At 47.2% G+C, this 27,832-nt stretch overlaps 1 protein-coding gene across 2 annotated transcripts in view; it reads left to right on the forward strand.

Annotated features, from left to right (window-relative positions):
* Positions 1–27,832, forward strand: part of LOC116978721 (NACHT, LRR and PYD domains-containing protein 3-like) — a 72,817-nt gene that overhangs the window by 19,934 nt on the left and 25,051 nt on the right. The window contains exons 2-9 of one of the 2 annotated variants that reach the window (XM_033030043.1): positions 1,602–1,682; positions 10,219–10,455; positions 15,361–15,453; positions 17,342–17,502; positions 18,182–18,353; positions 18,450–18,515; positions 22,407–24,147; positions 27,151–27,237. In XM_033030043.1, coding sequence (XP_032885934.1) covers positions 1,602–1,682; positions 10,219–10,455; positions 15,361–15,453; positions 17,342–17,502; positions 18,182–18,353; positions 18,450–18,515; positions 22,407–24,147; positions 27,151–27,237 — 2,638 coding nt within the window. The remainder of the gene's footprint in view (positions 1–1,601; positions 1,683–10,218; positions 10,456–15,360; positions 15,454–17,341; positions 17,503–18,181; positions 18,354–18,449; positions 18,516–22,406; positions 24,148–27,150; positions 27,238–27,832) is intronic. The other variant, XM_033030044.1, reaches the window with a different exon arrangement.

Genomic DNA, 27,832 nt, shown 5'->3' on the forward strand with positions numbered 1-27,832 from the left:
AAGTATGAGGTGTTGCATTTTGCGACGTTGAACAAGGGCAGGACCTAAACCGTGAATGGTAGACCTCTGGGTAGTGTTGTAGAGCAGAGGGATCTAGGAGTACGAGTGCATGGTTCCTTGAAGGTCGAGTCGCAGATAGATAAGGTGGTCAAAAAGGCTTTTGGCACTTTAGCCTTCATCAGTCAGAGTATTGAATGTAGAAGTTGGGAGGTCATGTTGCAGTTGTATAAGACGTTGGTGAGACTGCGTTTAGAATATTGTGTTCAGTTCTGGGCACCATGTTATAGGAAAGGTATTGTCAAGCTTGAAAGGGTTCAGAAAAGATTTACAAGGATGTTGCCAGGACTAGAGGGTGTGAACTATAGGGAGAGGTTGAGTAGGATTGGGTCTCTATTTAATGGAGCACAGGTGGATGAGGGGAGATCTTATATAGGTGTACAAAATCACGAAAGGAATAGATTGGGTAGATGCACAGAGCCTTTTGCCCAAAGTAGGGGAACTGAGGACCAGAGGACATAGGTTCAAGGTGAAGGGGAAAAGATTTAATAAGAATCCGAGGGGTAAATTTCACACAAAGGATGGTGGGTGTATGGAACAAGTTGCCAGAGGAGGTAGTTGAGACTGGGACTATTCCATCGTTTAAGAAACAGTTGGACAAGTACATGGATAGGACAGGTTTGGAGGGATGTGAACCAAGCAGTTGGGACTGGTGTAGTTGGGACATTGTTGACCGGTGTGGGTGAGATGGGCTGTTTCCTCATTGTATCACTCTATGACTCTAATAGTCTATGTAATTCAGAGCTTATTTGAAGTTGTAGTGTTTAATAGCCGAATGGCTGTCGGGAAGAAGCTGTTCCTGAACCTGGACCTTACAGTTTTCAGGCTCCTGTACCTTCTTCTTGATGGCAGGGGTGAAATGAGTGTGTGGCCAGGGTGATGTGGGCCCTGATGATGCAGGCTGCCTTTTTGAGGAAGCGACTCCGGTAAATCCCTTCGATGTTGGGGAGGTCAGAAACCATGATGGACTGGGCAGTGTTCGCAACTTTTTGCAGTCTTCTTTGCTCCTGGTCATTCAATTTACCGAACCAGGCCGTGGTGCAACCAGTGAATCTGTTTGTCAACCAGTTTAACGCGATAAAATACAAGTGGCAGGCTTTCATGCCGATATTTCTTTCTGATGGCAGAGGTGAAATGCCAGGGTGGTGTAGGTCTCTGATGATGCTGGCTGCCTTTTTGAGGCAGTGACTGCGGTTAACCCCCTCGATGGTGGGGAGGACAGAGCTGGTGATGGACTGGATAGTGTTCACAACTGTTGCAGTCTTCTTCGCTCCTGGGCATTCAAGCGAACCAGGCTGTGATGCAACCAGTCAATATGCTTTCGACTGTGCCCCTGTAGAAGATCATGAGAATCCTCTCTGACATACCGAACCTCCGTATTCTTCTCAGGAAGTAGAGGGGCTTTATTTATAATTGCATCAGTATGCTGGACCCAGAGAGAGAGAGCCAGGACCATTGGATCTGACAACATGTATGCTGGTTCATAATGTTTTCCTTCATATTCAATTCCTGCCTGAAGCTTCTGTTAATATTGTGTATTGCAGAGCCACAGAGTTTGGAAACGCCTGTCGTCATCATGGCTGAAGGTGACGATTTGGACTGGGGTCCATCATGGGGAAAAAGAGGTTTGTGGAGCCTTCTGTGAAATGCCTTTCAGGCCTTTGAGCCTCAGATGGTGAAGATGATTGTGAAAAATGGCAGCAGGATCTTGAGTGATTGGCCAGGTGGGCTGAGGAATTGTTGATGGAATTTAATGGAGAGAAATGAGAGGTGTGGCATTTTGGGAAGTCTAACATGGAAATGGCCTGCACAGTGAATGGTAGGGCTCTGGGGAGTGTTTTCGATCAGAGGATTCGAGGAGTGCGGGTGCATGGTTCCTTGAAGGTGGAGTCACAGGAAAATAGAATATAGTCAAGTCAAGTCACTTTTATTTATATAGCACATTTATAAAACAACTCTCGTTGACCAAAGTGCTTTACATTGGTGGAGGTACTAACGTTATACAACAGTGGTCATAGATTAAGTACATACATATAGCCCTCCCTCAGAGGACGTCAAGAAAGGCTTGAGAGTAAATTCTCGACTTAAAAGAGTCGATGGAGGGGGCAGTTCTGATGGGAAAAGGGACGCTGTTCCACAGTCTAGGAGCTGCAACCGCAAAGGCGCGGTCGTCCCTGAGCTTGTGCCTAGACTGCGGGATGTTCAGTAACCCCAAGTCGGTCGATCTGAGGGACCTGGAGGTGGTGTGGTGGGTAAGCAGACGTTTGATGTAGGTGGGGTGGGTAACTTTTTCACACAAGGTTGATGTATGGAACAGTGTAGGAAGGAAGTGTAGGTCCTGGTTTAAATTGAAGATAGACACAAAATGCTAGTGTTACTCAGCGGGACAAGCAGCGTCTCTGGAGAGATGGAATGTATGGAACATCGAAAATAGGTGCAGGAGTAGGCCATTCGGCCCTTCGAGCCAGCACTGCCATTCAACATGATCATGGCTGATCATCCAAAATCAGTACCCTGTTCCTTCTTTCTCCACATATCCGTTGATTCAGTTAGCCCAAAGAGCTAAATCTATCTCATGTGAAAACATCCAGTGAATTGGCCTCCATTGCCTTCTATGGCAGAGAATTACACAGATTCACAACTCTCTGGGTGAAAATGTTTTTCCTTATCTCGGTTCTAAATGGCCTATCCCTTATTCTTAAACTGTGACCCCTGGTTCTGAACTCCCCCAACATCGCAACCATTTTTCCTGCATCTAGCCTAACCAATCCCTTAAGAACTTTATATGTTTCTATAAGATACCCTCTCATCCTTCTAAATTCCAGTGAATATAAGCCCAGTCGATGCATTCTGACATCGTATGTCAGTCCCGCCATCATGGGAATTAACCTGCTAAACCTACGCTGCACTCCCTCAATAGCAAGAATGTCCTTCCTCAAATTATGAGACAGGAACTGCACATAATACTCTAGGTGTGGTCTCACCAGGCCCCTGTACAACTGCAGTAGGACCTCCTAGCTCCTATACTCAAACCCTCTCGCTATGAAGGCCAACATGCCATTTGCTTTCTTCACTGCCTGCTATACCTGCATGCTTACTTTCAGTGACTGGTGTACATGGACTCCCATGTCTTGTTGCACCTCCCCTTTTCCTAATCTGACACCATTCAGATAATAATCTGTTGTCTTGTTCTTGCCACCAAAGTGGATAACCTCACATTTATCCACATTATACTGCATCTGACATACATCTGCCCACACCCAATTTATCCAAGTCACCCTGCAGCCTCATAGCATCCGCCTCGCAGCTCACAGTGCCACCCTGCTTTGTGTCATCCGCAAACTTGGAGATGTTGCATTTAATTCCCTCGTCTAAATCGTTAATATAAATTGTAAATAACAGGTACCTTGCGGCACCCCACTAGTCACTGCCTGCCGTTCTGAAAAGGACCCGTCAATTCCTACTCTTTGCTTCCTGTCTGTCAACCAGTTCTCTATCCATGTCAATACCCTACCCCCAATATCATGTGCTCTAATTTTGCACACTAATCTCTTGTGTGAGACCTTGTCAAAGGCTTTTTGAAAGTCCAGAAACACCACATCCACTGGCTCTCCTTATCCATTCTACTTGTTACATCCTCAAACATTCCAGAAGATTAGTCAAGTTTTCCCCTTCATAAATCCATGCTAACTTTGACTGATCCTGTCACAGCTTTCCAAATCCCCACATCTTTAATAATCTTCCACACCGCCGATGTAAGGCTAACTGGTCAATAATTCCCTGTTTTTCTCTCCCTCCTTTTTTTAAAATTGGGGTTACATTACCTAACCTCCTGTCCACAGGAACTGATCCAGAATCAAAAGAACATTGGAAAATGATCACCAATGCATCCACGATTTGTAGGGCCGCCTCCTTGATTACTCTGGGATGCAGACTCTCAGGCCCTGGGGATTTATCTGCCTTCGGTCCCAACTTCTTCCTTCTGCCTTCTTCCTAACACCATTTTCTGACTAATGTGGATTCCCTTCAGTTTCTCTCTTCCACTGGATCAGGGGTGTTTAAACTCTGGCCCGGGGCCACATCCTGCCCACCACAAGATTTTTTCCGGCTCGCAGCAAGCTCTGAACACGTTCTGTGCGGCGGCCTATTTAGTGGGTTCTGTGGTAACACGGGGTCAGTTTGCCGTAGGCCAGGGGTCGGCAACCTTGTTCTGCCTAGGGGCCAGGATCTATGTCTGTGAGCGGATGGAGGGCCACATCTTATCACCTCCAAAGCGCTGCAGGGGTTACGGATTGGTGGAAGGAGAGATTTTGCGAGGCGCTCGCTGGCTTAGTGGTGTGGAGCAGGATAGAGTCGGGTCTGTGCTGGTGCCAAGCCTTCCTTCCCTGGCTGTGCCTCCAGTGTCCCACCGGGGGATCAGCTCGGCAGCTGACAGAAACCCGAGAAGGAGGGGAGGGTGAAGAAGATATTTCAAACAAATTCCCCCTCCTCCACCTCGCCCCGAGAGAAGCCGGAGCCTCCCGCCTGGAGAAGCGAGTGATAGCAACCCTCCGGCCACCGTGCAAATCCCGCAATCGCTGTTGCCTTCGGTGTCTCACACACTCAGACCTCAATACACAGACACACATGCCACATGCACAGGGCTGGCTTCTGCTGCCCGAAGCAGGAGCCCACCTCCCAGGAAAAGCGCTTGTTGTGATTCCCGAGGCGGATCCCCTCGGGTAGACTGAACTTCGGGAGGGTTGTGTTTACAACGAGAACTGGAGGATTTCCCCACCACACACATGGGGCCCGGCCCCAGTCGGCAGCGCAACCACTGCCAAAATCAAAAAAGCAGTTCCATCCTTCCCATTAATGTGGTTGCATAAAAAGTTATGATTTTGTTGGTTAACTTTGATTGATGGCTACAAGTTAGGTTTTGAATTTCTTTCATTTGTTTTACTTGAGTTCTTTTTTGAGTTCATTAAGTTTATAAAACTGACATTTAATTATTTTTTCCTATGGCCCGCAAAAATGTGTCAAATATATAATGTGGCCCTCGTGCTGAAATGTTTGGAGGCCCCTGCACTAGATTTTCTGTCCCCCAATGTGAGATTGTTTGAGTCTTCCTTAGTGAAGACAGAACCAAAGGACTTGTTTAACTGGTCTGCCATTTCCTTGTTTGCCATTATAAATTCACCTGTTTCTTACTGAGGGACCGACATTTGTCTTCACTAATCTTTTCCTCTTCACATATCTAAAGAAGCTTTTACAGTCAGTTTTTATATTCCCCGCCAGCTTTCTTTCATACTCTTTTTTCCCACCTCTTAATTAACCCCTTTGTCCACCTATGTTGAATTCTAAATATCTCCCAGTTTTCTGGTTTGCTGCTTCCTCTGGCCAATTTATTAAATCCTTGGATTTAGCACTATCCTTAATTTACCTCTTTAGCCACGGTTGAACCGCCTTCCCAGTTTTATTTTTTCACCAAACAGGGGGGAACAATATTGTAGTTCATTCATGCGATCTTTAAACCTTTGCCATTTGTCCACCATCAACCCTTAGTATCATTTCCCAGTCTATCCTCCTAGCCAATTCCCGTCTCATACCGTCAAAGTCTCCTTTCTTGAAGTTCAGGAGCCTATTCCACCATATTATGGTCAATGTTGCCCAAGGGGCTTGGCACAACGATTGCTATCTAATCCTTCCTCATTACACAATACCCAGTCTAGGATGGCCTGCCCTCTAGTTGGTTCATCTACATATTGGCTAGAAAATCATCCCGTATACATTCCAGGAAATCCTCCTCCTCAGTGTTGGATGATGCTATCCCCAACCTCCCTACTGCTGTTTGGTGGTCTGTATACACAACTCCAACAAGTGTTTTCTGCCCATGGCTATTATTACAGTTCTACCCATACAGATTCCACAGCATCCAAGCTAATGTCTCTCCTTACTATTGCATTAATCTCCTCTTTAACCAACAATGCCACCCCACCTTTCTGTCTATCCTTCCTGAATATTGAATACCCCTGCATATTGAGCTCCCAGCCTTGGTCACCCTGGAGCCATATCTCCGTAATCCCAACTATATCATATCCGTCAACTACTAAATGCGCATTCAATTCATCCACATTAGTATGAATGCTCCTCGCAATATGGCACAAAGCTTTCAGGTTTGTCTTTCTTTTCTCCTTTCTGTCCTCATTTTACAGCCTTCTGTCTCCTTGCATTGGTTCCCATCCCCCGGCCCTTTTAGTTTAAAAGCGACCTTTCCTACATTATTTTCCCGTTAACTGCATGCATGCGTTTCCACGTTGTTGACCCCCCCCCCCCCCAGTATTTACTTTAAACCCACCCGTGTAGCACTAGTAAACCTGCCTGCCAGAATGTCGGTACCCCTCCAACTAAGGTGAATCCCGTTCCTTTTGTACAGGTCCCCCTGTCCCAGAAGAGATCCCTGTGGTCTAGAAATCTAAATCCCTGCCGCCTGCACCAACTTCTCAGCCACACATTCAGATCCCCGATCTCGCTGTTCCTACCCTCATTAGCATGAGGTACTGGAAGCAAACCAGAGATAACCACCCTAGATAACCACCCTGCTTTTCAGCCTCATATTTAGTTCTCTATACATGTTGCAGAACCTCCTTCCTCTTCTTATCCATGTCATTTGTGCCTACATGCACAACTACTTCTGGCTGCTCCCCTTCCCTCTCGAGGATGTCCTGAAGAGTTCAGGTTCATAAATTCTAGGTGCAGAATTAGATAAGTTTGCCTATCACGTCTACACCGCCGTTCAAACAATTCCCTCTCAACTCCATTCACCTGCCTTCTTCCCATAATCCCTGACACCCTTCCTAATCAAGAATCTGTTAATCTCCACCTCAAAAATATCCTTTGACGTGGCCTCCATAGCTGTCTCTGGCAATGAATTCCAGTTTTGTCACCCTCCAATTGAAGAAATTCATCCTCATCTCCTTTTTAAAGGTATGTCCTTTTATATTCTGGGGCTGTGGCCTCTGGTCCTAGACTCTCCCACTGGTGGAAACCTCTTCACTTTATCCAGGCCATTCGCAGTTTGTAAGTTTCAATGCAGATCCCCCTCATCCTTCTAAACTGCAGCAGATTCAGGCCCAGTGCCATCAAACGCTCATGTATTTATTCATTCGTTCCTGGGATCATTCGGGTACTGAGTGAAGGGCAAGGCAAGCTTAGAAGAGGAGAGAAAGTAAGGCTTTGGTCAGGAAAAAAGAGGCATGAGACAGGAATAGGAAGCTGGCATTGTGTACCCCTGGAAAAGATGGGATATCGGTGGGGCCTTGTAGCTGACAGAACCTCGTTGCGGTCGATGAGGACGAGGGGGAAACAATGGAGGACCCGGTGTGGGGGGACCGCTGTGAGGGAGAGGAAGAACAAGGAAGAATGGAGGACCTGCCGTGGGGGGAACCCTTCTTCAGTCTGAAGAAGGGTCTAGACCCGAAATGTTACCTGTTCCTTTTCTCCAGAGATGCTGTCTGACCCGCTGAGTTACTCCAGCTTTTGTGTCTACTGTTTAAAACAGCAAATGCAGTTCTTTCCTACACAATTGGGCAGGCTAGAAGACTGAGGGTGATCTTGTGGCGGTGTATAAAATCATGAGGGGAATAGATAGGATGAATGCAGAGTTTTTTTTTCACCGGGTTGAGGTAAATCAAGAACTAAAGGAAAGAGATTTAAGGTGAGATGAAAGATTTAATGGGAACTTGAGGGGTACCATTTTCACACAGGGTGATTGGTATATGGAACAAGATGCCAGAGGAGGTCACAGTGGTGCAGCGGTAGAGTTGCTGCCTGATAGAGAACGCATCGCCAGAGACCCGTGTTCGATCCCGACTACGGGTGCTGTCTGTACGGAGTTTGTACGTTTTCCCCGTGACTTGCATGGGTTTTCTCTTAGATCTTCGGTTTCCTCCCACAATCCAAAGACGTACAGATTTGTAGGTTAATTGGTTTGGTAAATATACTTAAAAAATTATCCCTAGTGGTGTGGGATCGTGTTGATGTGCGGGGATGGCTGGTTGGCGTCGACCCGGTGGACCGAAGGGCCTGTTACCGTGCTGTATCTCTAAACTAAACTAAACTGAGGTGAAATGGCTACAATAAAAAAACATTTAAAATATATTTGGGAAAGTACATGGGCAGGAAAGGTTCAGCGAGATATGGCCCAAACGCGGATGAACGGGACTAGCTTAGATGGACATTTTGGTTAGTGTTGACGAGTTGGTCTAAAGGGCCTATTTATAAGTCATAAAAGATACAAGCAGAATTAGGCCATTCGACCCATCAATTCTTCTCCGCCATTCAATCATGGCTGATCTATCTCCCTCTTAACTCCATTCTCCTACCTTCTCCCCATAACCTCTAACACCCATCTCAGTGATGGGATGGTGCGAAGAGCCTATTTCTGCTCTATCTCTGTGGGCACTCTTCTAAGATGGTGCCCAACCCAGGTGACATTTTGCATGCTAGCCACAGAAGCAGATCTGTAAACTTATATTGCAATCGCTCCACACTCTTAAGTCTTTACTGGCTATACTTTGCACTTATCGTGATTCCCTTATCATGTATCTGTATTCTGTAAATAGCTCAATTGTAATCATATACTATCTGCTCTACTGGATAACACGCAACCAAAGCTATTCATTCTACCTCGCTACACGTGACAACAAACTAAACTGAACTGAATTGACAATAAGTGAGTTCGGTATTCCCACTGCGCATGCACAAGTCATGGGTCGCTCGGGATATACACTCTCGGCGGCCGTGCCGCTGCATGGGTGCAGACCTGCGTCTTGTCCCTAACCAGCCGCCGCTGGGCTGTCCCTGTCCCCGTCCTCTCGAGCGACCAGGCCAGCGGGTGCGGGGGTGGGGGGGAGGGTCGGCTCCAACAAGCGGGGTGGCGGCCCGTCGTAGCGGTGGCCCAGGCCCGCAGGCGGCGCGGAAAAGAAGCACCATCTCCAGCTCAACCCCGCCCGTCCCGCCGGCAGAAACAGGCAGTCGAGCTGGGGCCAGCGCCTCTCCCCCCCCCCCCCCCCCCCCCCCCGCGTCCACGGACCTCAGGATAGAAGACCCTCTTTCAAACTTCCTACACATTAGACTTTTGCGCCATGGTTTAGGACAGATTACCTAAAGTTTGCTTTGAGTGAACTGAGCATTCTTCGCCGTACACGGGCATCTTGTGAGAGTGGCTGGATCCATTCTTTAACTCAGCCAACACACCGCCAACATCGGTCACATTATCCAGACAGGCGGCAGGGGATCAGGAGCTGATGTGAGGTATCGGCGATGCTCTGGAATCCTAGCCGGCCTCTGCCGAGCAGCGAGGTCGAGGAGGCAGCGCCCGACCCGGGGAGTAGAGGTGTCAGTTCTTCCAGCGGCATGTGGAAAGGCATCAGCTGTCGCGGGCCGCTCACCTGTCGGGCGCTGACTCCTCGATTCTGCTGCTCGACGGAGACTGACTAGGGCTGAGCTGAAGATGGGATCCAACCACTCTCACAAAATGCCGGTGTACAATGAGGACGGTAAGAGCACTCCGTTAACTCAACGCAAACTTTAGGTAATTTGTTCCTTGCGCCCGTGGAAATCTCCAGCTAGGTCGAGACGAGGGGGTTCTGAAGTTGCATTCTCTCGATTGAGGACATTTTCTCAACTCCTTGAGGCAACTAGCCATGTCTTTTACAAGTGGATGTCTGTCTAACTGAAACCTCTCCCCCTGGCTCCCACTCGCATCTACCCCCTCTCTCTCGCTGTTACACCCTGCTCTCCCCCGCTACCAGGCACTCCGTTCGCCTTCTTTATTCTCGAAAGACCTTTGAAAAATCCCATGATCCCTTGCGTTTTTCGGAATACCGAACTCTCTTATTACCCACTTTCTCCAGCTCACCGAGAACCACAACTCAAATGCGGCCAACTTTTCTGAATCATGTGGGAAGGAACTGCAGATGCTGGTTTAAACCAAAGATAGACTCAAAATGCTGGAGTAACTCAGTGGGTCAGGCAGCATCTCTGGATAGAAGGAATGAGTGACATCTGAAGAAGTGTCTTTACCTGAAACGTCACCTATTGTGTCTAACTTTTCTGAATGCGCGGTTTTCTAAATTTGAGATTGCTTTAACTGACAATTCATGATTTTTTTTTTTTCAGATGGGAAATTAACTCTTATAGGCAAGGTTTTCAAAAAGCTCCGGCCAGTCGTCACAGCACCAATACTAAAACAAGTTCAGACTGAGTGCAGAGTCCCTATTGAATGTGAACTACCTCATTCTGGAGGTAGTTGCATGGGAGATGCGGTTCTGGGCCCTGGAGCTGATGGAAGTCGAGAAATCCCTCCGGTCCAAGTTTCATCAGGCAAGGAGTCGCCAAGTCTCGGCCAAGCAAGAGGTGAGTGCAATGCGAGGAGGAGTGGGGGCTGGTGTGGGGAAGACAGGGAATGGGAGGGGAGAGTGAAAGTGAAAAGCTGGCCTGGAGGCACGAAACCAGAGAAGAAATTTTGACTCAGCGGTAGAGTTGCTGCCTCACAGAGCTTACAGCGCCAGGGACCCGGGTTCAATCCCGACTACGGGTGCTGTCTGTACGGAGTTGGTACGTTCTCTCTGTGACTTGCGCGGCTTTCTCCAAGATCTTCGGTTTCCTCCCACACTCCAAAGACGTACAGTTTTGCAGGTTAATTAGCTTTGTGGAATTGTAAAATTGTCCCATATATAACAATTACAGCACGGAAACAGGCCATCTCGACCCTTCTAGTCCGTGCCGAACACGTATTCTCCCCTAGTTCCATATACCTGCGCTCAGACCATAACCCTCCATTCCTTTCCCGTCCATATAACAATCCAATTTATTTTTAAATGATAAAAACGAACCTGCCTCCACCACCTTCACAAGAAGCTCATTCCACACAGCCACCACTCTCTGAGTAAAGAAGTTCCCCCTCATGTTACCCCTAAACTTCTGTCCCTTAATTCTCAAGTCATGTCCCCTTGTTTGAATCTTCCCTACTCTCAATGGGAAAAGCTTATCCACGTCAACTCTGTCTATCCCTCTCATCATTTTAAAGACCTCTATCAAGTCCCCCCTTAACCTTCTGCGCTCCAAAGAATAAAGCCCTAACTTGTTCAACCTTTCTCTGTAACTTAGTTGCTGAAACCCAGACAACATTCTAGTAAATCGCCTCTGTACTCTCTCTATTTTGTTGACGTCCTTCCTATAATTTGGCGACCAAAATTGTACACCATACTCCAGAATTGGCCTCACCAATGCCTTGTACAATTTTAACATTACATCCCAACTTCTATACTCAATGCTCTGATTTATAAAGGCCAGCACACCAAATGGGTGTAGGATAGTGTAAATGTGCAGGAATCACTGGTTGTTGTCAACTCTATCGCTGTGTCACCGTGCCGTCCCATTCCACCAGTGGGTGGGTGTAATGGGATGGGTGAGAGAATGGAAACATCATACCAGCTCTGGGAATTTTTAGGAAGTGCGTTCAAAGAAAGGCCGCACAGATGAAGGGAGTATTTCCCGGCGATGTTGCTGAAAGAGGGTATTTGGAGGGATCCTGTCCCTACTATACATTCAGAAACCAGAGAGAAAAATTCCAGTTGTGTAGCCGAGCTTTAAAATGTGCTTAGTTATCGAATCAGAGGAGGAGGAGGAGGAGGAGGTTTGTGAACAGTAGGTAAGTTTGAAGATGATAGAAATGTTTGGATTCGTACAGAGTGAGGAAGACTGCCATAAATAGAACACGGCACGGTGGCGCAGCGTGGGGTTGCTGCCTTGCAGGTGAATTGGCTTGGTATAAATAAATTGTCCCTAGTGTGTGTGGGATAGTGTTAATGTGTGGGGATCGCTGGTCGGCGTGGACTCCGTGGGCCGAAGGGTGTGTTTCCTCTCTGTACCTCAAAACTAAAGGAAACATTAGAGATCAGTAGGAAATACAGAAAAGTCAGAATGGCAGATTGACTGAATCCGAAGAAGAATGAGGGTTTGCACTTTGGTGCGGTCAAATGTAAGAGGATAATATGCAGTTAATGACAGGAATGGTTGATGTACAGAAGGCTGTTGGAATTGAAGGTCACAACTCCCTGAAAGTTGTATACGTTGGATGGGGTGATAAATAGACATAGCGTGTTTGCCTTCAGCGGGCAGGATGTTGAGTATACAAGCTGGCAAGTCGTGTTACAATTGTGTAAACATTTAGTCAGGCCACATGTGAAGTACTGGGTGCCGTTCTGGTCGCCTCAGGACAGGAAGGATGTGGACGCATTGGAGAGGGTGCGGCGGTTCACCAGGATGTTGTCTGGATTAGAGAGTGCGATTATCAGGAGAGGTTGGACATCTATGGATTGTTTTATCTGGAGCATTGAAGGCTGCGATCATGTTCATAGAGTGATAGAAGCAGAATTAGGCCATTCGGCCCATCAAGTCTAATACGCCATTCAATTGTGGCTGATCTATCTTTATCTCTTAACCCCATTCTCCTGCCTTCTCCCCATAACCTCTGGCACCCATACCAATCGGGAATCTATCTCTGTTTAAAAAATATCCATGGCCTTGGCCTCCACAGCCTTGTGTGGCAATGAATTCCACAGATTTTCTACCCTCTGATGAAAGAAATTCCTCCTTATCATCTTAAAGGAATGTCCTTTTATTCTGTGACTACTACCTCTGGCTCTTGACTCCCCCATTGGTGGAAACAGCTTCTCAACCAGGCACGGAAATCGATATCAAAGACACACACGCACGCACGCGCACACACACACACACACGCACACACACACACACACACACACACACACACACACACACATACACACACCCCCCCCCCCCCCCCCCCACACACACCCACACACCCCCCCCCCTACCTTCAGCGGCTCAATCCAGCGCTAAATGCAGCACAACTCTGCCTGTGTCTGCCTGTCTCTAACCTACAGCCCTGCTTCTCCATGCTGGCCATATTTCCTGCAAGCCCAGGCAGGTTCACCTGGCGGGACAGGCTGAGTTGAGCTGGGTTTAGCGCTGCTTCTCTGCGCTGGCTGTGGTCCGGGTGAGGGTGTTGTCTGTTGTCTGCAGGTCTGTGCCGAGAGTGCTTTGGCACGTCTCCCTCCTCCAATGATCGCGCTGAATCATCATGTCCCGCCCCCATTGCCTGCTGACCTACGTCTCTAGTACAATCGGCGTCCTCGGTCAGCAGTCCCACACCCACTGTCTTGCAGAAAGTGGAGATTTCAACAGGTTTTAAAATCTGGATTACAAAAACTTGGGGGGGGGGGTCCTCCACCTCTCAAAACAGAGGGGGGGATGTGTGTGTCCTGCCCCCTCCCAGGGTTTCCGCCCCTGTTCTCAACATCCACACTATCCAGGTTTCTCACTATTCGGTAAGTTTCAATGAGGTACCCCCTCATCCAGCGAGTAGAGGCCCAGTGCTGTCAAATGCTCATCATATGTTAACCCACTCATTCCTGGGATAATTCTTGTAAACCTCCTCTGGACCCTCTCCAATGCCAGCACATTCTTCCTCAGATATGGGACCCAAAATTGCTCACAATATTCCAAATGCCGTCTGACCAGCGCCTTAGTGTTGCATCCCTGGTCTTGTATTATAGCCCTCTCGAAATAAATGCTCGGCCACATTTCGGGTCTCAACCCAAAACGTTACCAATTCATTTTCTCCTGCAACTTTTTGTGTCTATCGTTGGTTTAATCCAGCATCTGAAGTTCCTTTCTACACATCCCTTCTGCAGAGTCCCTGCTTTCTGTACACTACCTGCCCTTCACCTATCTTTGTATCATCTGCAAACTTGGCCACAAAGCCCTCGACCCCCTCATCCTGAGTGGTGACCAGATCGAAGTATATAAAATAAGGGGTATCAAATGAATTGCTGCCTTCCCAGTGTGGAGAGGTCTATTACTGGAGGGCATGGGGTTAAGATGAGAGGGGGTAAATTTAAAGCGGACATACTGGACACGATTTTTTTCCACACAGAGTGGTAGGTTCCTGGAACTTGCTGCCAGAGGAGGTGGGCTGAAGAGCCTATTCCTGTGAAGTGCTATTCTATAGATAGACACTAAAAGTTGGAGTAACTCTGCTGGTAAGACAGCATCTCTGGAGAAAAGGACCAGGTGACGGTTTGGGTCGAGACCCTTCTTTAGACTAAGAGTCAGGGGAAAGGGAAACGAGCGATTATAGGTGGTGACATAGAACAAATGAATGAAAGATATGCAAAAATGTAACTATGATAAAGGAAACAGGCCATTGTTAGCTATGGGTTAGATGGAAACGAATTACAGACAATGAGGCTCAACTAGACACACCATCGCTCCCCCACCCAAGTCGAACTAGCTTCAAAATCAACTCGTAGAGTCTCATTGTAACTGGTTTTCACCTAGCCCACAGCCAACAATGGCCTGCTTCCTTTATAAGCATTACATTTTTGCATATCTTTCATTCATTTGTTCTAATCTCTCTATATCACCGTCTATATCTCTCATTTCCCCTTACCCTGACTCTCAGTCTGGTCTCAAACGAAACATCATCTGTTGCTTTTTCCAGAGATGCTGTGTCACTCCAGCTTTTTGTGTCTATTTTTGGTTTAAACCAGCATCTGCAGTTCCTACGCTGTGCTCTGCACACCAGGAAGGCAGGCTCCGTCCTGGGGGTGGGGTTGGATTCACTGGAGATGGTCATGGAGGGGAGGATGCTCCTTTCAGCTCACCCTTTCCATGGCACACTGGTCAACCTGAGAAGCACCTTCAGCAACAGACTGGTCCATCAGGCTGCAGCACAGAACACCACAGGAGATCCTTTTCCCCCGTGGCTATCATTTTACAACTCTGCCGTGAGGTAGATTGATTCCCACCCCTCCCCCCTGCCAATCTTTTCACATCCACAATCTTGGACTTTCCATTCCTCACTTTACTTTCATGTATCTTGTTGTGTTTTATGCCAGTTGGCAGACCAATTTCCCTCTGGTGCATAGTTCCGTGAAGGTGGTCGCAGGTCGATCGGATGGTCCACATTATCCATCACCAGAGTATAGATATTGGGAGGTCATCTTGCAGTTGTATAAGACATTGGTGAGGCCGCATTTGGAGTATTGTGTTCAGTTCTGGGCACCGTGTTGTAGGAAAAGATTTAAGGAACAGTTAGACAGGTACATGGACAGGATGGGTTTGGAGGGATATGGGCCAAATACTGGCAGGTAGGACTAGTGTAGCTGGGACTTGTTGGCAAGTTGGGCTGAAGGGCCTGGTTCCATACTATATCATTCTATAACTCCACTACAGAGCCTCAGAATTTGGGAATGCTGATCGACACCATGGCTGAAGTTACAAACAAGACCTGCACCCCCGGGACCTCCACATCAAGAGAGAACACGGGTATGTTGCAGAAATCTTTAAAGAGAGAGTTAGTGTCCACAGCCTGTGGTTGAATGTCTGTGTATGTCATTTTTTGCCCTTTGATTCGTTACTCCGCCAAAACCACACGCTTAAACGCCGAGATTTTTACCATTTCGCTAGCGATTTCACTTTTACATTCGCTCATCCACTCCAGTCAAATTTCATCATTTTTCTGTACACATTTTTAATAAAATCCTCCCCCCCCCCCCCCCACCACTCACTAATTTTTTCGCCTCCTGCTGGCCAGCGACCATAACGGCTGCTGCTGCCCGGCTCTCCTCCAAAAACGCCGAAACTTTTCCCATTACGCTAGCGATATCACTTCCTCCACTTCCCCCCCCCCCCCCCCGGCCCGGCTCTGTCACGCTGGCCGAAGCCAAAGATCACCTGCTCCCCTCGCCGCTTTTTGCCGTCCTCACTGGTTTGCACTCCGAAAATCCCGCGCGTCAACAGCCTGTCATCCCGCAGGCGCATTGAGGGCGTACGCAGCGTCTCGACGGGCGTACGCAGCGTCTTGACGTCGTACGCCTAGCGCGTGGCGTTGCGCCATGACGTCAGGTCTGCACTTGGTCTAGTTGAACTTTAAAGTAGCCCTTGCATTCGCTCTCTCTCCGTCCCTCCCCCACCCGTGTCATTGTACTGTTTGAATGTCGTCCTGTTGAACCTCATTGTCTGTAACCCGTTTTCACCCAGCCCACTGACTGAAGTCATCCATCTCAGTATCCTGTACCTGCCTTCTCTCCATTCCCCCTGATCCCTTTAACCACAAGGGCCACATCTAACTCCCTCTTAAATATAGCCAATGAACTGGCCTCAACCTGGACAAGCACAATTTGTGTTGCTACCCATGATATTGTAGATGGCGGAGAGGGGAGTTAAGATGGAGGTCCAGTATATTTCACTCCGTTTCTAATCATGGTGCACGGTGGCGCAGCGGTAGAGTTGCTGCCTTGCCCGTTGAGACACTTGTTCGATCGTGATTATGGGTGCTGTTTGTGGTAAAAGTGATGGAAATTGAACAGATTCTTGTTTAGACAAGCGTTATGAAGGTAGGAGAATGGGATTGAGAGGGAAAGCTAGATCAGCCAGGATTGAATGTTGTTGTGGACTGAATAGGACGAATGGCCTTATTCTGCTTCTACAACTTATGGAACTTATGAAAATTGTAAGTTGTCCCTAGTGTGTGTAGGATAGTGTTAGTGTGTGGGATCGCTGGTCGGCGCGGAATCGGGCCGAAGGGCCTGTTTTCATGCTGTATCTCTAAACAAAACTAAATCATTATGGCAGTGAAAAGGTTGCTGAACTGAAGGAGAAAGGCATTATTATGGAGAGCGAATGGTGAGAGTAGTTTAGTTTGGTTTATTGTCATGTGTTCCGAGGTACAGTGAAAAGCTTTTGTTGCATGCTAACCATTCAGCATAAAGACAATACATGATTACAATCGATCCATTTACAGTGTATTGATACATGATAAGGGAATAACATTTAGTGCGAGGTAAAGCCAACAAAGTCCGATCAAGGATAGTCCAGGGTCATCAAAAAAGTAGATAGTAGTTCAGCACTGTTCTCTGGTTGTGGTAGGATGATTCAGTTGCCTGATAACCGCTGGGAACAACCTGTCCCTGAATCTGGAGATGTGCATTGTCACACTTCTGTACCTTTTGCCTGATGGGAGAGGAGAGAAGAGGGAGTGCCCAGGTTGCAACTCGTCCTTGATTATGCTGCTGGCCTTGCCGAGGCAGCGCGAGGTGTAATTTGAGTCAAATGGAAGGGAGGGTGGTCCTTTGGGTATGAGGCGAGGGTTGAAAGTGGGACACATGAACCTACAAAGCTATTTTTAAAAAAAAATTTATGTTCAAACATCCAGAGTCTGCAGGAGCTGAGCTCTTGAAACGGTGTGACGATTACCAACTGTTCCAGTTGACAAATTTCTACCGAGAAAGACTAAAACCTGCGATGGAACAAGGCGTTGAAGAGCTCAGCATCATCATGAGAAAGGAGGGATATTTCAATAGACAAGAACATGAGGTGAGTGAGAGGAACAGTGAGTCCTGTTTATTGTCACAGAACTATGCGGCATGGTGGCACAGCGGCAGAGTTGCTTCCTTGCAGTGCGAGAGACCCCTGTTCGATCTTGACCAAGGGTGTAGCCTGTTCGGTGATTGTCCATTAGGTCACAAGTGATAGTAGTAGAATTAGGCAATTTGTCCCATCAAGTCTACACTGCCATTCAATCATGGCTGATTTATCTCTCCCTCTTAACCCCATTCTCCTACCTTCTCATAACCCCCGCCAGCCGTACTAATCAAAATCTATCTCTCTGCCTTAAAAAGGTGAATGTGGAGAGGATGTTTCCACTGGTGGGAGAGTAGGACCAGAGGTCATAGCCTCAGAATTAAAGGTCGCTCTTTTAGAAAGGAGCGTAGGAGGAACTTTGCTCAGAGAGGGTTGTTAATTTGTGGAACTCATTGCCACAGAAGGCTGGAGGCCAAGTCAGTGGATTTTTTTAAGGCAGCGATAGAAAATGTTTTGATTAGAATGGGTATCAAGGGTTATGGGGAGGCAGGAAAATGGGATAAGGAGGCCATGTTGGAATGGCGGTGGACACAATGGGCCGAATGGCCTAATTCTACTTTAACTTTTGAAATGCTGGAGTAACACAGTGGGACAGGTAGCATCTCACAAAATATCCACTGTTTTTGCACAGAAAGTCTCTGAGCTGGTGGAGAAGAGAAATCGGGCAGATGGTTCCAAGCTCTTCCTCAGTCTGGTGATGGAAAAAGGCTCGGGGTCCCGGAGAGTGATGTGGGAATCCTTTGTGAAAATGCGCAACGATTTCCATAAACTGGACAAAATATTAAAAGAAATCCAGGAGCTTGGTACGGTAAAGTCTTCAACAGAAAATCACATTGAAACATTCTGGACTTAACATTAGCAGTCAGATCGGGTTTCATGATACCTTGTTCATTACACAGGTCCTAATCCATACGAATACATGAACATCGTACAAAATCTGTGTGTTTTATCGTCACAACTGATGGGTGAGTGAAAATAAACAATTTACTAAATTACCGGACAGAAGGGCAGCAAGGTAGCGCAGCGGTAGAGTTACCACGCTTACAGCGTCAGAGACCCTGGTTCCATACCAGCTATGGGTGTTGTCTCTATAGAGTTTGTACCTTCTCCCCGTGACCTGCGCGCTTTTCTCCGAAATCTTCGGTTTCCTCCCACACTCTAAAGGTGCATAGGTTTGTAGTTTAATTGGCTTGGTGTAAATTGTCCCTCGTGCTCGAGTAGGAAAGTGTTAGTGTGCGGGGATCACTGGTTGGTGCAGACTTGGTGGGCCGAGGGGCCTGTTTCCGCGCAGTATCTCTAAAATAAAACTAATGTTTTGTCAACTGGATTTCCAGCTGTTACCAACCTCTGAACAAATAAATGAGTTCAATATCTATTCTATCTACAAAAGGACACAAATTGTGCAGGAAGGAATGCAGATTTCCTGTTTTAACTGAAGATAGACACAAAGTGCTGGAGTAACTCAGCAGGTTAGGTAGCATGTCTGGAGAACATGGATAGATGATGTTTCGGGTCAAGACCCTTCTTCAGTACCCGTAGTCTGAATTGAAATGGGTTGCACTGTAATACCCCTGCCCCACTTAGGAAACCTGAACGGAAACCTCTGGAGACTTTGCGCCCCACCCAAGGTTTCCTTGCGGTTCCCAGAGGTTTTTGTCAGTCTCCCTACCTGCTTCCACTACCTGCAACCACCTGCAAGTGGGGCATTAGGCAGCAACTCTACGAACGGTCCATGGATAATTTCTAAGTTCAAGTTCCAAATCAGCCAGTTCCTGGCACTTCATGCAAATGTCTAAATTCAAAATTTCATCCAAATCAACTGTGAGCTTTTTAAGGCCTCCACATCTGGCAGGGTGCAGATACAAAGAAACCTCATCAATTGGGGAGAAGACAGGAACGGGGTGCTGATTGGGGATGATCAGCCATGATCACATTGAATGGCGGTGCTGGTTCGAAGGGCCAAACGGCCTACTCCTGCTCCTATTGTCTAATTCATGTTCAAATGTTAGTTCATAAGTTCATAAGTTATAGGAGCATAATTAGGCCATTCAGCCCATCATAGAAACATAGAAAGTAGGTGCGAGAGTAGACCACCAGGTCCGTCGAGCCCGCACCGCCATTCGCTCATGGCTGAACACTAAACAGACACACTTACCCACAAACAGTAGACACAAGACACAGAACACAAGACACTACCCTCCCCTTTATACCACTATCACCCCTCTCCACCCCAAAAACCTCGTGATCTCCTGGGGGAGGCAAAAAAACGGATAAAAACCCAGGTCCAATTCGGGAAAAAAATCCGGGAAATTCCTCTCCGACCCCAATCCAGGCGATCGACACTTGTCCAGGAGATCACTCAGGTCTTACTATACTAACCATACCTAGGTCCATATCCCTGCCCTCTCCCCGTAGCCCCTTATCCCCTTGGCAGCTAAAAAACCATCTATTTTAGTCTTAAATATATTTAAAGTTTCTGCTTCCACTGCTCCCTGGGGCAGTGAATTCCATAAATTAACCACCCTCTGGGTGAAGAAGTTCTTCCTCATCTCAGTTTTAAAAGAGCCCCCCCTTATTCTGCAACTATGTCCCCTAGTTCTAGTTTCCCCGATCATTGGGAACATCCTCGGTGCATCCACCCGATCAAGGCCCCTCACGATCTTATATGTTTCAATGAGATCGCCTCTCATTCTTCTAAACTCCAAAGAGTAGAGTTCCAGCCTACTTAACCTTTCCTCATATGTCAATCCCCTCATTGCAGGAATTAATCTTGTAAACCTTCGCTGCACTGCCTCCAGGGCTAGTACATCCTTTCTTAAGTATGGACCCCAGAACTGTACACAGTATTCCAAATGTGGTCTCACTAATACTGTGTACAGCTGCAGCAAGACCTCCGTGTTTTTATACTCAATCCCCCTAGCAATAAAGGCCAAAACTCCATTGGCCTTCCTGATTGCTTGCTGCACCTGCATACTAACTTTTAGTGATTCATGTACTAATACCCCTAGATCCCTTTGCGTTGCATTACAACGCAGCTCCTCCTCATTTAGAAAATAACTTGCCCTATCATTTTTTTTCCCAAAGTGAATGACTTCACATTTATCACGTCTACTCCGCCATTCAATCAAGGCTTCTCAACCCCATTCTCCTGCTTTCTCCCCATGACACAAACAAATCAAGAATATATCAAGTGTTTAAGAAGGAACTGCAGATGCTGGAAAATCGAAGGTACACAAAAAAGTCTGAAGAAGGGTTTCGGCCCAAAACGTTGCCTATTTCCTTCGCTCCATAGGTGCTGCTGCACCCGCTGAGTTTCTCCAGCTTTTTTGTGTACCAAGAATATATCAATCTCCGCTGTAAAAAATATCCATTGACGATCCCCACAGCCTCTTGTGGCAATGAATTCCACAGATTCACTACCCTCTGACTAAAGAAATTGTTCGTCATCTCCTTTCTAAAGGTATGTTCCTTTTATTTTGAGGCTATGACCTCTGGTGCAAGACTCTCCCACTAGTGGAAAACTCCTTTTCACATACACTCTATCCAGGCCTTTCCCTGTTCGGTATGTTTCAATAAGGTCCTTCCTCATCCATCTAAACTGCAGCGGGTTCAGCGAGTAGAGGCCCAGTGCCGTTAAATGCTCGTCATATGTTAACCCAATCTTTCCTGGGGTTATTCTCGTAAACTTCCTCTGGACCCCCGCCAGTGCCAGCACATCCTACCTCCAATATGGGGTCCAAAACTGCTCACAATACTCCAATTGTGTTGCGAGGGGAGTCAACTTCAAGTGAGTCAGGGACAAGTGAACTGTCAGCAGAACCTCAGCTTCACAGTGCAGGTACTGTCAGGATACGAGTGTCTGATGATTTTCTCAGCCACAGCTCACTGTTGATCTATGAGTTTGTAACCCGGTTTCACTTTCTGCACTAAAATCCTTTGAATATTTAATTCAACAGCATTGAATTAATTCTTCAGTCTCTAACAATGATTTGGAATGAGAACATACACTGCAAGATTAGCAAGTTTGCAGATTATACAAAAGTGGGTGGTTTTGCAGATATTGAAGGTGGTTGTGAAAAATTGCAGCAGGGTCTTGATTGATTGGTCAGGCTGAGGAATGGCATTAGGCTGAGGAATGGTTGATGAAATTTAATAAGGAGAAATGTAAGGTGTTGTATTTTGGGAAGTCTAATATGGGTAGGACCTACCCAGTGAATGGTAGGGCTATGGGGAATGTTGTGGAACAGAGGGATCTAAGAGTGGAGGTTCATGGTTCCTTGAAGGTGGAGTCACAGGCAGATCGGGTGGTCAACAAGGCTTTTACACATTGGCCATCATCAGTCAGAGTATTGAGTATAGAAGTTGGGTGGTCATGTTGCAGTTGTATAAGATGTTGGTGAGGCCGTATTTCGAGAATTTCTGGACACCATGCTATGGGAATGATGTTGTCAAGCTGGAACAGGCACGGAGTCTCTTGCCCAGAGTAGGTGAATCGTGGACCAGAAGACATAGGTTCAAGGTGAAGGGGATAAGATTAAATAGGAATTTGTGGGGTAACTTTCTCACACAATGGATAGTGTATGTATGGAACAAGCTGCCAGAGGAGGTGGTTGAGGCTGGGACCTTGCCAACATTAAAGAAACAGTTAGACAGGTATATTGATAGGACAGATTTGGAGGGATATGGATGAAACGCGGGTCGGTGGGAAGAGGGTGGCTGGGACATGTTGGCCGATGTGGGCAAGTTGGGGTGAAGGGCCTGTTTCCACACTGTATCAGTCTATGACTCTATGTGAATCCTGAGTTTTGAGTTGAACCATCTAACATTTGAATCTTTTTTGTCTGTTCCCGTGGAAGACGTTCAACAGAAGCACAAGGAGACCCTGCAAGCACAAACTGAAACACTGACCGTGAAAACTATGCAGATGAAGAAGGAGAAGGTTGAGGTTTTCCAGCTGATTGATCGATACGCTGAGCTCACAGTCATCTCCACTATTCGAGATCGGAGACTGGTGGAACATGAGCTGCTGGCAAGAGGCCGGGACCATGAGGAGTGGAGAGAGAAATGCCTCCGGAGAGAGTTGGAAAAAATCCGAACTGACCAATTGTTCCAGAGTAGCTTTTCCCGGAGGAAATCCAAATTGGGAAGATCGGCCGTGGTGGCCGGAGTCGCGGGGATAGGAAAAACGACAATGGTGCAAAAGATTGTTTATGACTGGGCCACGGGGAAAATATACCAACACTTCCAGTTTGTCTTCATCTTCAAGTTCCGGGATTTAAACTCCATCAACTGCAGAATAAACCTGAGGGAATTGATTCTGGATTCGTATCCCTACTTTGTGAATATCCTGGGAGAGGTCTTGAAGAACCCGGAGGGATTGCTGTTTATATTCGATAGTTTGGATGAATTCAACGGCAGAATCGATGTTGCTGACAGTGGGAGAGGCACAGAATCTCAGCACAAGTGCCCAGATCCCGAATTCCGGTGTGAAGTATCTGACATTGTGTCCAGTCTAATCCAGCACCAGCTTCTCCCAGGGTGTTCAGTGCTCGTCACCACCCGCCCCACTGTGTTGCATTCGCTGGAAAAGGCTGAGATCAGCGTCTGGGCTGAAATCCTGGGGTTAGTCGGTGAGGAACGGAAAGATTATTTCACCCGTTTTTTTGACGATCAGGCGGTGGCAGCAGCGGTTTTCAAACACGTGGAGGAGAACTACATCCTGTCCACCATGAGCTACAACCCCTCCTACTGCTCGATCCTCTGTATGGCACTGGGCCCCTACTTTACGCAAAGGCACCGGGACCCGCAGCGAGTCCCCAAGACCATCACCCAACTGTACTCCTACTACATTTACAACATCTTGAAAAACCACGGGCGTGAGATTGAGAGCCCCCGTGAGGTGTTACTGAGGCTTGGTCAGATGGCCTTCATGGGAGTAGCCAAGAAAAAGATTGTGTTCACAGATGGAGATTTGATCAAGTACAACCTGCAGCCTTCCCAGTTCCTATCTGGGTTCCTGGTGGAATTTCTGGAGCGAGAGGATTGTGCCCGGAGCGTGGTGTACACCTTCCCGCACCTCACCATCCAAGAGTTTGTAGCCGCACTCGCACAATTCCTGATTCCACATCCCGGGGATATCCTGAAACTCCTCACTGAAGCCCACAGCACGACAGACGGACGATTTGAGATATTTCTCCGTTTTGTCGCTGGTCTCTCCTCCCCATTGTCAACTTGGGGTTTGACGGAGTTTCTGGGTCCATTTCCCCACCAAACAATCTGCCAGGTGATTGACTGGGTGAATGCAGAGGTTAAACGGCAGGCTGGAAACACATGGAGCGAGGCTGGTAAAAGGAGCTTCCTGAACACGCTGCACTACCTGTTTGAGTCTCATAATCCTGCACTGGCTCAGAAAGCTCTGGAATCGGTGGAAATGATTTCGTTGCGTCGATTGCGTCTGACCCCGATTGACTGCGCCGTCGTGTCTCATGTCATTAAACTCTCTGATACGACCAAACACCTTGATCTCTGGAACTGCTACATTCAGTGCGAAGGACTCCAGCGGCTCGGACCGGGGCTGCACAACTGTCAGGAATTGGGGTAACTGTTCTATTTGTCTCAGAGGCGGAATCACAAGTTCACTTGTTATATGAGTAGAATTTGGTCATTCGGCTCATGTCTACTCCGCCATTCAATCAAGGCTGATCTCTGCCTCCTAATCCCATTTTCCGATCTTCTCCCCATAACCCTTGACACCCGTTTAAATCAAGAATCTAAAAATATCCACTGACGGCCTCTGTGGCAATGAGTTCCACAGATTAATCCTCTGAGACTAAAGTTCCTCCTCGCCTCCTTTCTAAAAGAATGCCCTTTAATTCTGAGGCTAAGACCTATGGTCCTATCATCATTCTGTTAGTTTCAATGGGGTCCTCCCCTCAACCTTCTAATTTCCAGCAAGTACTAACCAACTCATTCTTGTAAAAACCTCTTTACATCTCTATTTTTGTATTCTAGTCTTCTTGATATAAATGCTGGCATTGAATTTGCCTTCCTTATTACCGATTCGACTTGCAAATTAACTTTTTGGGAGTCCTGCACCAGCACTCCCAAGTCCCTTTGCACCTCTCTCGATTTTCTCCACTTAGAAAATAATCGACACCTTTCATCTCATTATCAAAATGCATGACACTGCCCTTTTCATCTGCCACTTATCCTCCCACTCCCCAACCTATTCCAAGTCCTTCTGCAGAGTCCTTGCTTCCTCTACACTCAGGTGCCTGCCCCTCCACCTATCTTAGCATCATCTGCAAACTTGGCCACAAAGCCTTCAAACCCCTTGTCCATATCATTAATATACAACGTGAAGAGAAGCGACCCCCGGCACCGAGCCTTGCAGAACTCCATTAGTCACTGGCAGCCAACCTTTTATTGCAACTCTTTGCCTTCTAGCAACCAGCCAACCCGCTATCCATGATAGTATCTTCCCTTTAATACCATGGGCTCTCATCTTCCCTAGCTCCCTGACGTTTGGCACCTTATCGAATGCCTTCTGAAAATCTAGGGAAACAACATCTACAGCCTCCCCTCTGTCCTGCTATTAACCTCCTCAAAGAACTTCAGCACATTCATCAGGCAAGATCTTCTCACCACAAACCATGCTGACTTCAGCCTCTTTTATCATGATCTTTTATTTACTGCGTAACCTCATCCTTTATAATTGACTACAAAATCTTACCAATCATTAAATAGTTCCAAATTCCTTTTAGTTCTGCGGGACTTCACATCCTCTGTCCCCACTACCTTCCGCCCCACCTTCGTGCTTGGGGTACGCTGCAGTGCCCTCCTCCACTCTCCCCGTTTCCTCTACCACTTCTATCCCCTCTGCCCCCAAATCTCTCTCCCCATCACTCGCCCAAAATCTTTGGTTTCCTCCCACACTCCACAGACTAGGTAATTGACTTGGTATAATTGTAAATTAGACAATAGACAATAGGTGCAGGAGTAGGCCATTCGGCCCTTCGAGCCAGCACCGCCATTGTGATCATGAAATGTGATCATAGCTGATCATCCCCAATCATTTCCTGCTTTCTCCCCATATCCCCTGACTCCGTTATTTTTAAGAGCCCTATTTAGCTCTCTTGAAAGCATCCAGAGAACCTGCCTCCAACAGAGAATTCTCTGAGGCAGAGAATTCCACAGACTCACCACTCTGTGAGAAAAAGTGTTTCCTCGTCTCCATTCTTAATGGCTTACTCTTTATTCTTAAACTGTGGTCCCTGCTTCTGGACTCCCCCCAACAACGGGAACATGTTTCCTGCATCTAGCTTGTCCGTGTCCAAACCCTTAACAATCTTGTATGTTTCAATGAGATCCATTTGTCCCTAGTTGGTGCAGGATAGTGTTTGTGTGTGGGAATCGTTTGTAGGTGTGGACTCGGCGGGTTGAAGGGCCTGTTTCCGTGCTGTTTTTCTAAACTAAACTAGAGACAATTTACATTTATTCCAAGCCAATTCTCCAGTTTAGTTTAGATAGAAGGGCTTGGATACAGGTCTTTCGGCCCACCGAGTCTGCACCGACCAGCGATCCCCGCACACCAACACTATCCTACACACACGAGGAACAAATTTACATTTACACCAAGCCAATTAACCTACAAACCTGTACATCTTTGGATAGTGGGAGGAAACGAAAGATCTCTGAGAAAACCCACACAGGTCACGGGGAGAATGTACAAACTCCGTTTCATAACAAGAGGATTTCAGTATAGGAGTAAAGAGGTTCTTCTGCAGTTGTATAGGGCTATGGTGAGACCACATCTGGAGTATTGTGTACAGTTTTGGTCTCCTAATTTGAGGAAGGACATCCTTGTGATTGAGGCAGTGCAGCGTAGGTTCACGAGATTGATCCCTGGGATGGCGGGACTGTCATATGAGGAAAGATTGAAACGACTAGGCTTGTATTCATTGGAGTTTAGAAGGATGAGGGGTATCTTATAGAAACATATAAAACTCTAAAAGGACTGGACAAGCTGGATGTCAGAAAAATTTTCCCAATGTTGGGCGAGTCCAGAACCAGGGGCCACAGTCTTAGAATAAAGGGGAGGTCATTTAAGACTGAGGTGAGAAAAAAACTTTTTCACCCAGAGAGTTGTGAATTTATGGAATTCCCTGCCACAGAGGGCAGTGGAGGCCAGGTCACTGGATGGATTTAAGAGAGAGTTCGATAGAGCTCTAGGGGCTAGTGGAGTCGAGAGTTATGGGGAGAAGGCAGGCACGGGTTATTGATAGGGGACGATCAGCAATGATGACAATGAATGGCGGTGCTGGCTCGAAGGGCCGAATGGCCTCCTCCTGCACCTATTTACTATGTTTCCGTGCAGATAGCACCTGTAGTCAGGATCGAACCTGGGTCTCTGGCGCTGTAAGGCAGCAACTCTACTGCTGCGCCACTGTGCCCCCCCAGTACGTGGGATAGTGTTAGTGTGCAGAGATCGCTGGTCGGTGCGGACTCGTTGGGTTGAAGGGCCGTGCTATATCTCTAAATTAAAATAAAACTAAACCTGGATTCGCATTAGTTTGTTTCTCACTCTCTGTCTCTGTTTAGTCTGGACAGTAACAACCTGGGTGATCCTGGAGTGAAACTGATATCTGTGGCTCTGCGGAACCCAGCCTGTAAAATACAGAAACTGGGGTAAGTACCAGACTGCGAGAGATTGTGTTCACGGTCACTTGGTGCCTGACGCTAGATATTAATATGTTCAGTAATCATGAAGGAAGGAATATTTTTTAGCAGAAGGATTTGGAGGGGGATCAGCAAGAAAGGATGTTACAGAACCCTCGTCGAAGAGAACTTCTTCAAAATTCAGTAAACAATAGAATAAAGGAGAAAAAAAGTTTGGTGTGTACATATACACACCCATAAAAACACATTTATACAGACTATATATAGGGAGGCGGCATGCAGCGTCACACACTAACTATCTCCCGCCCCCCCCCCCCCCCCGCACTCGCGCTAATTACCCCCCTTGATATTATATTAATATTATTAATTTGCTCCTTTTACCCCATAACCACCCTATCTACTGATGCATAGCCCCCAACTTGCAGTCACATCTAGAGAGGGGGTGGGGCGGGTGGGGGTAGAGAGTGAGGGCAGAGAGAGAAGGGGCAGAGACAAAGAGAGACAGACACAGAGAGAGGGGCAAGAGGGATAGGGGGGTGGAGAGGAGGATAAGAGGGGATGGGTGAGGGGGGAAAGGTGGGGGGGGGGGAGGGGAGGAGAGAGA

Source organism: Amblyraja radiata, chromosome 11 (assembly GCF_010909765.2).
Source record: "Amblyraja radiata isolate CabotCenter1 chromosome 11, sAmbRad1.1.pri, whole genome shotgun sequence".
Lineage (NCBI taxonomy): Eukaryota > Metazoa > Chordata > Chondrichthyes > Rajiformes > Rajidae > Amblyraja > Amblyraja radiata.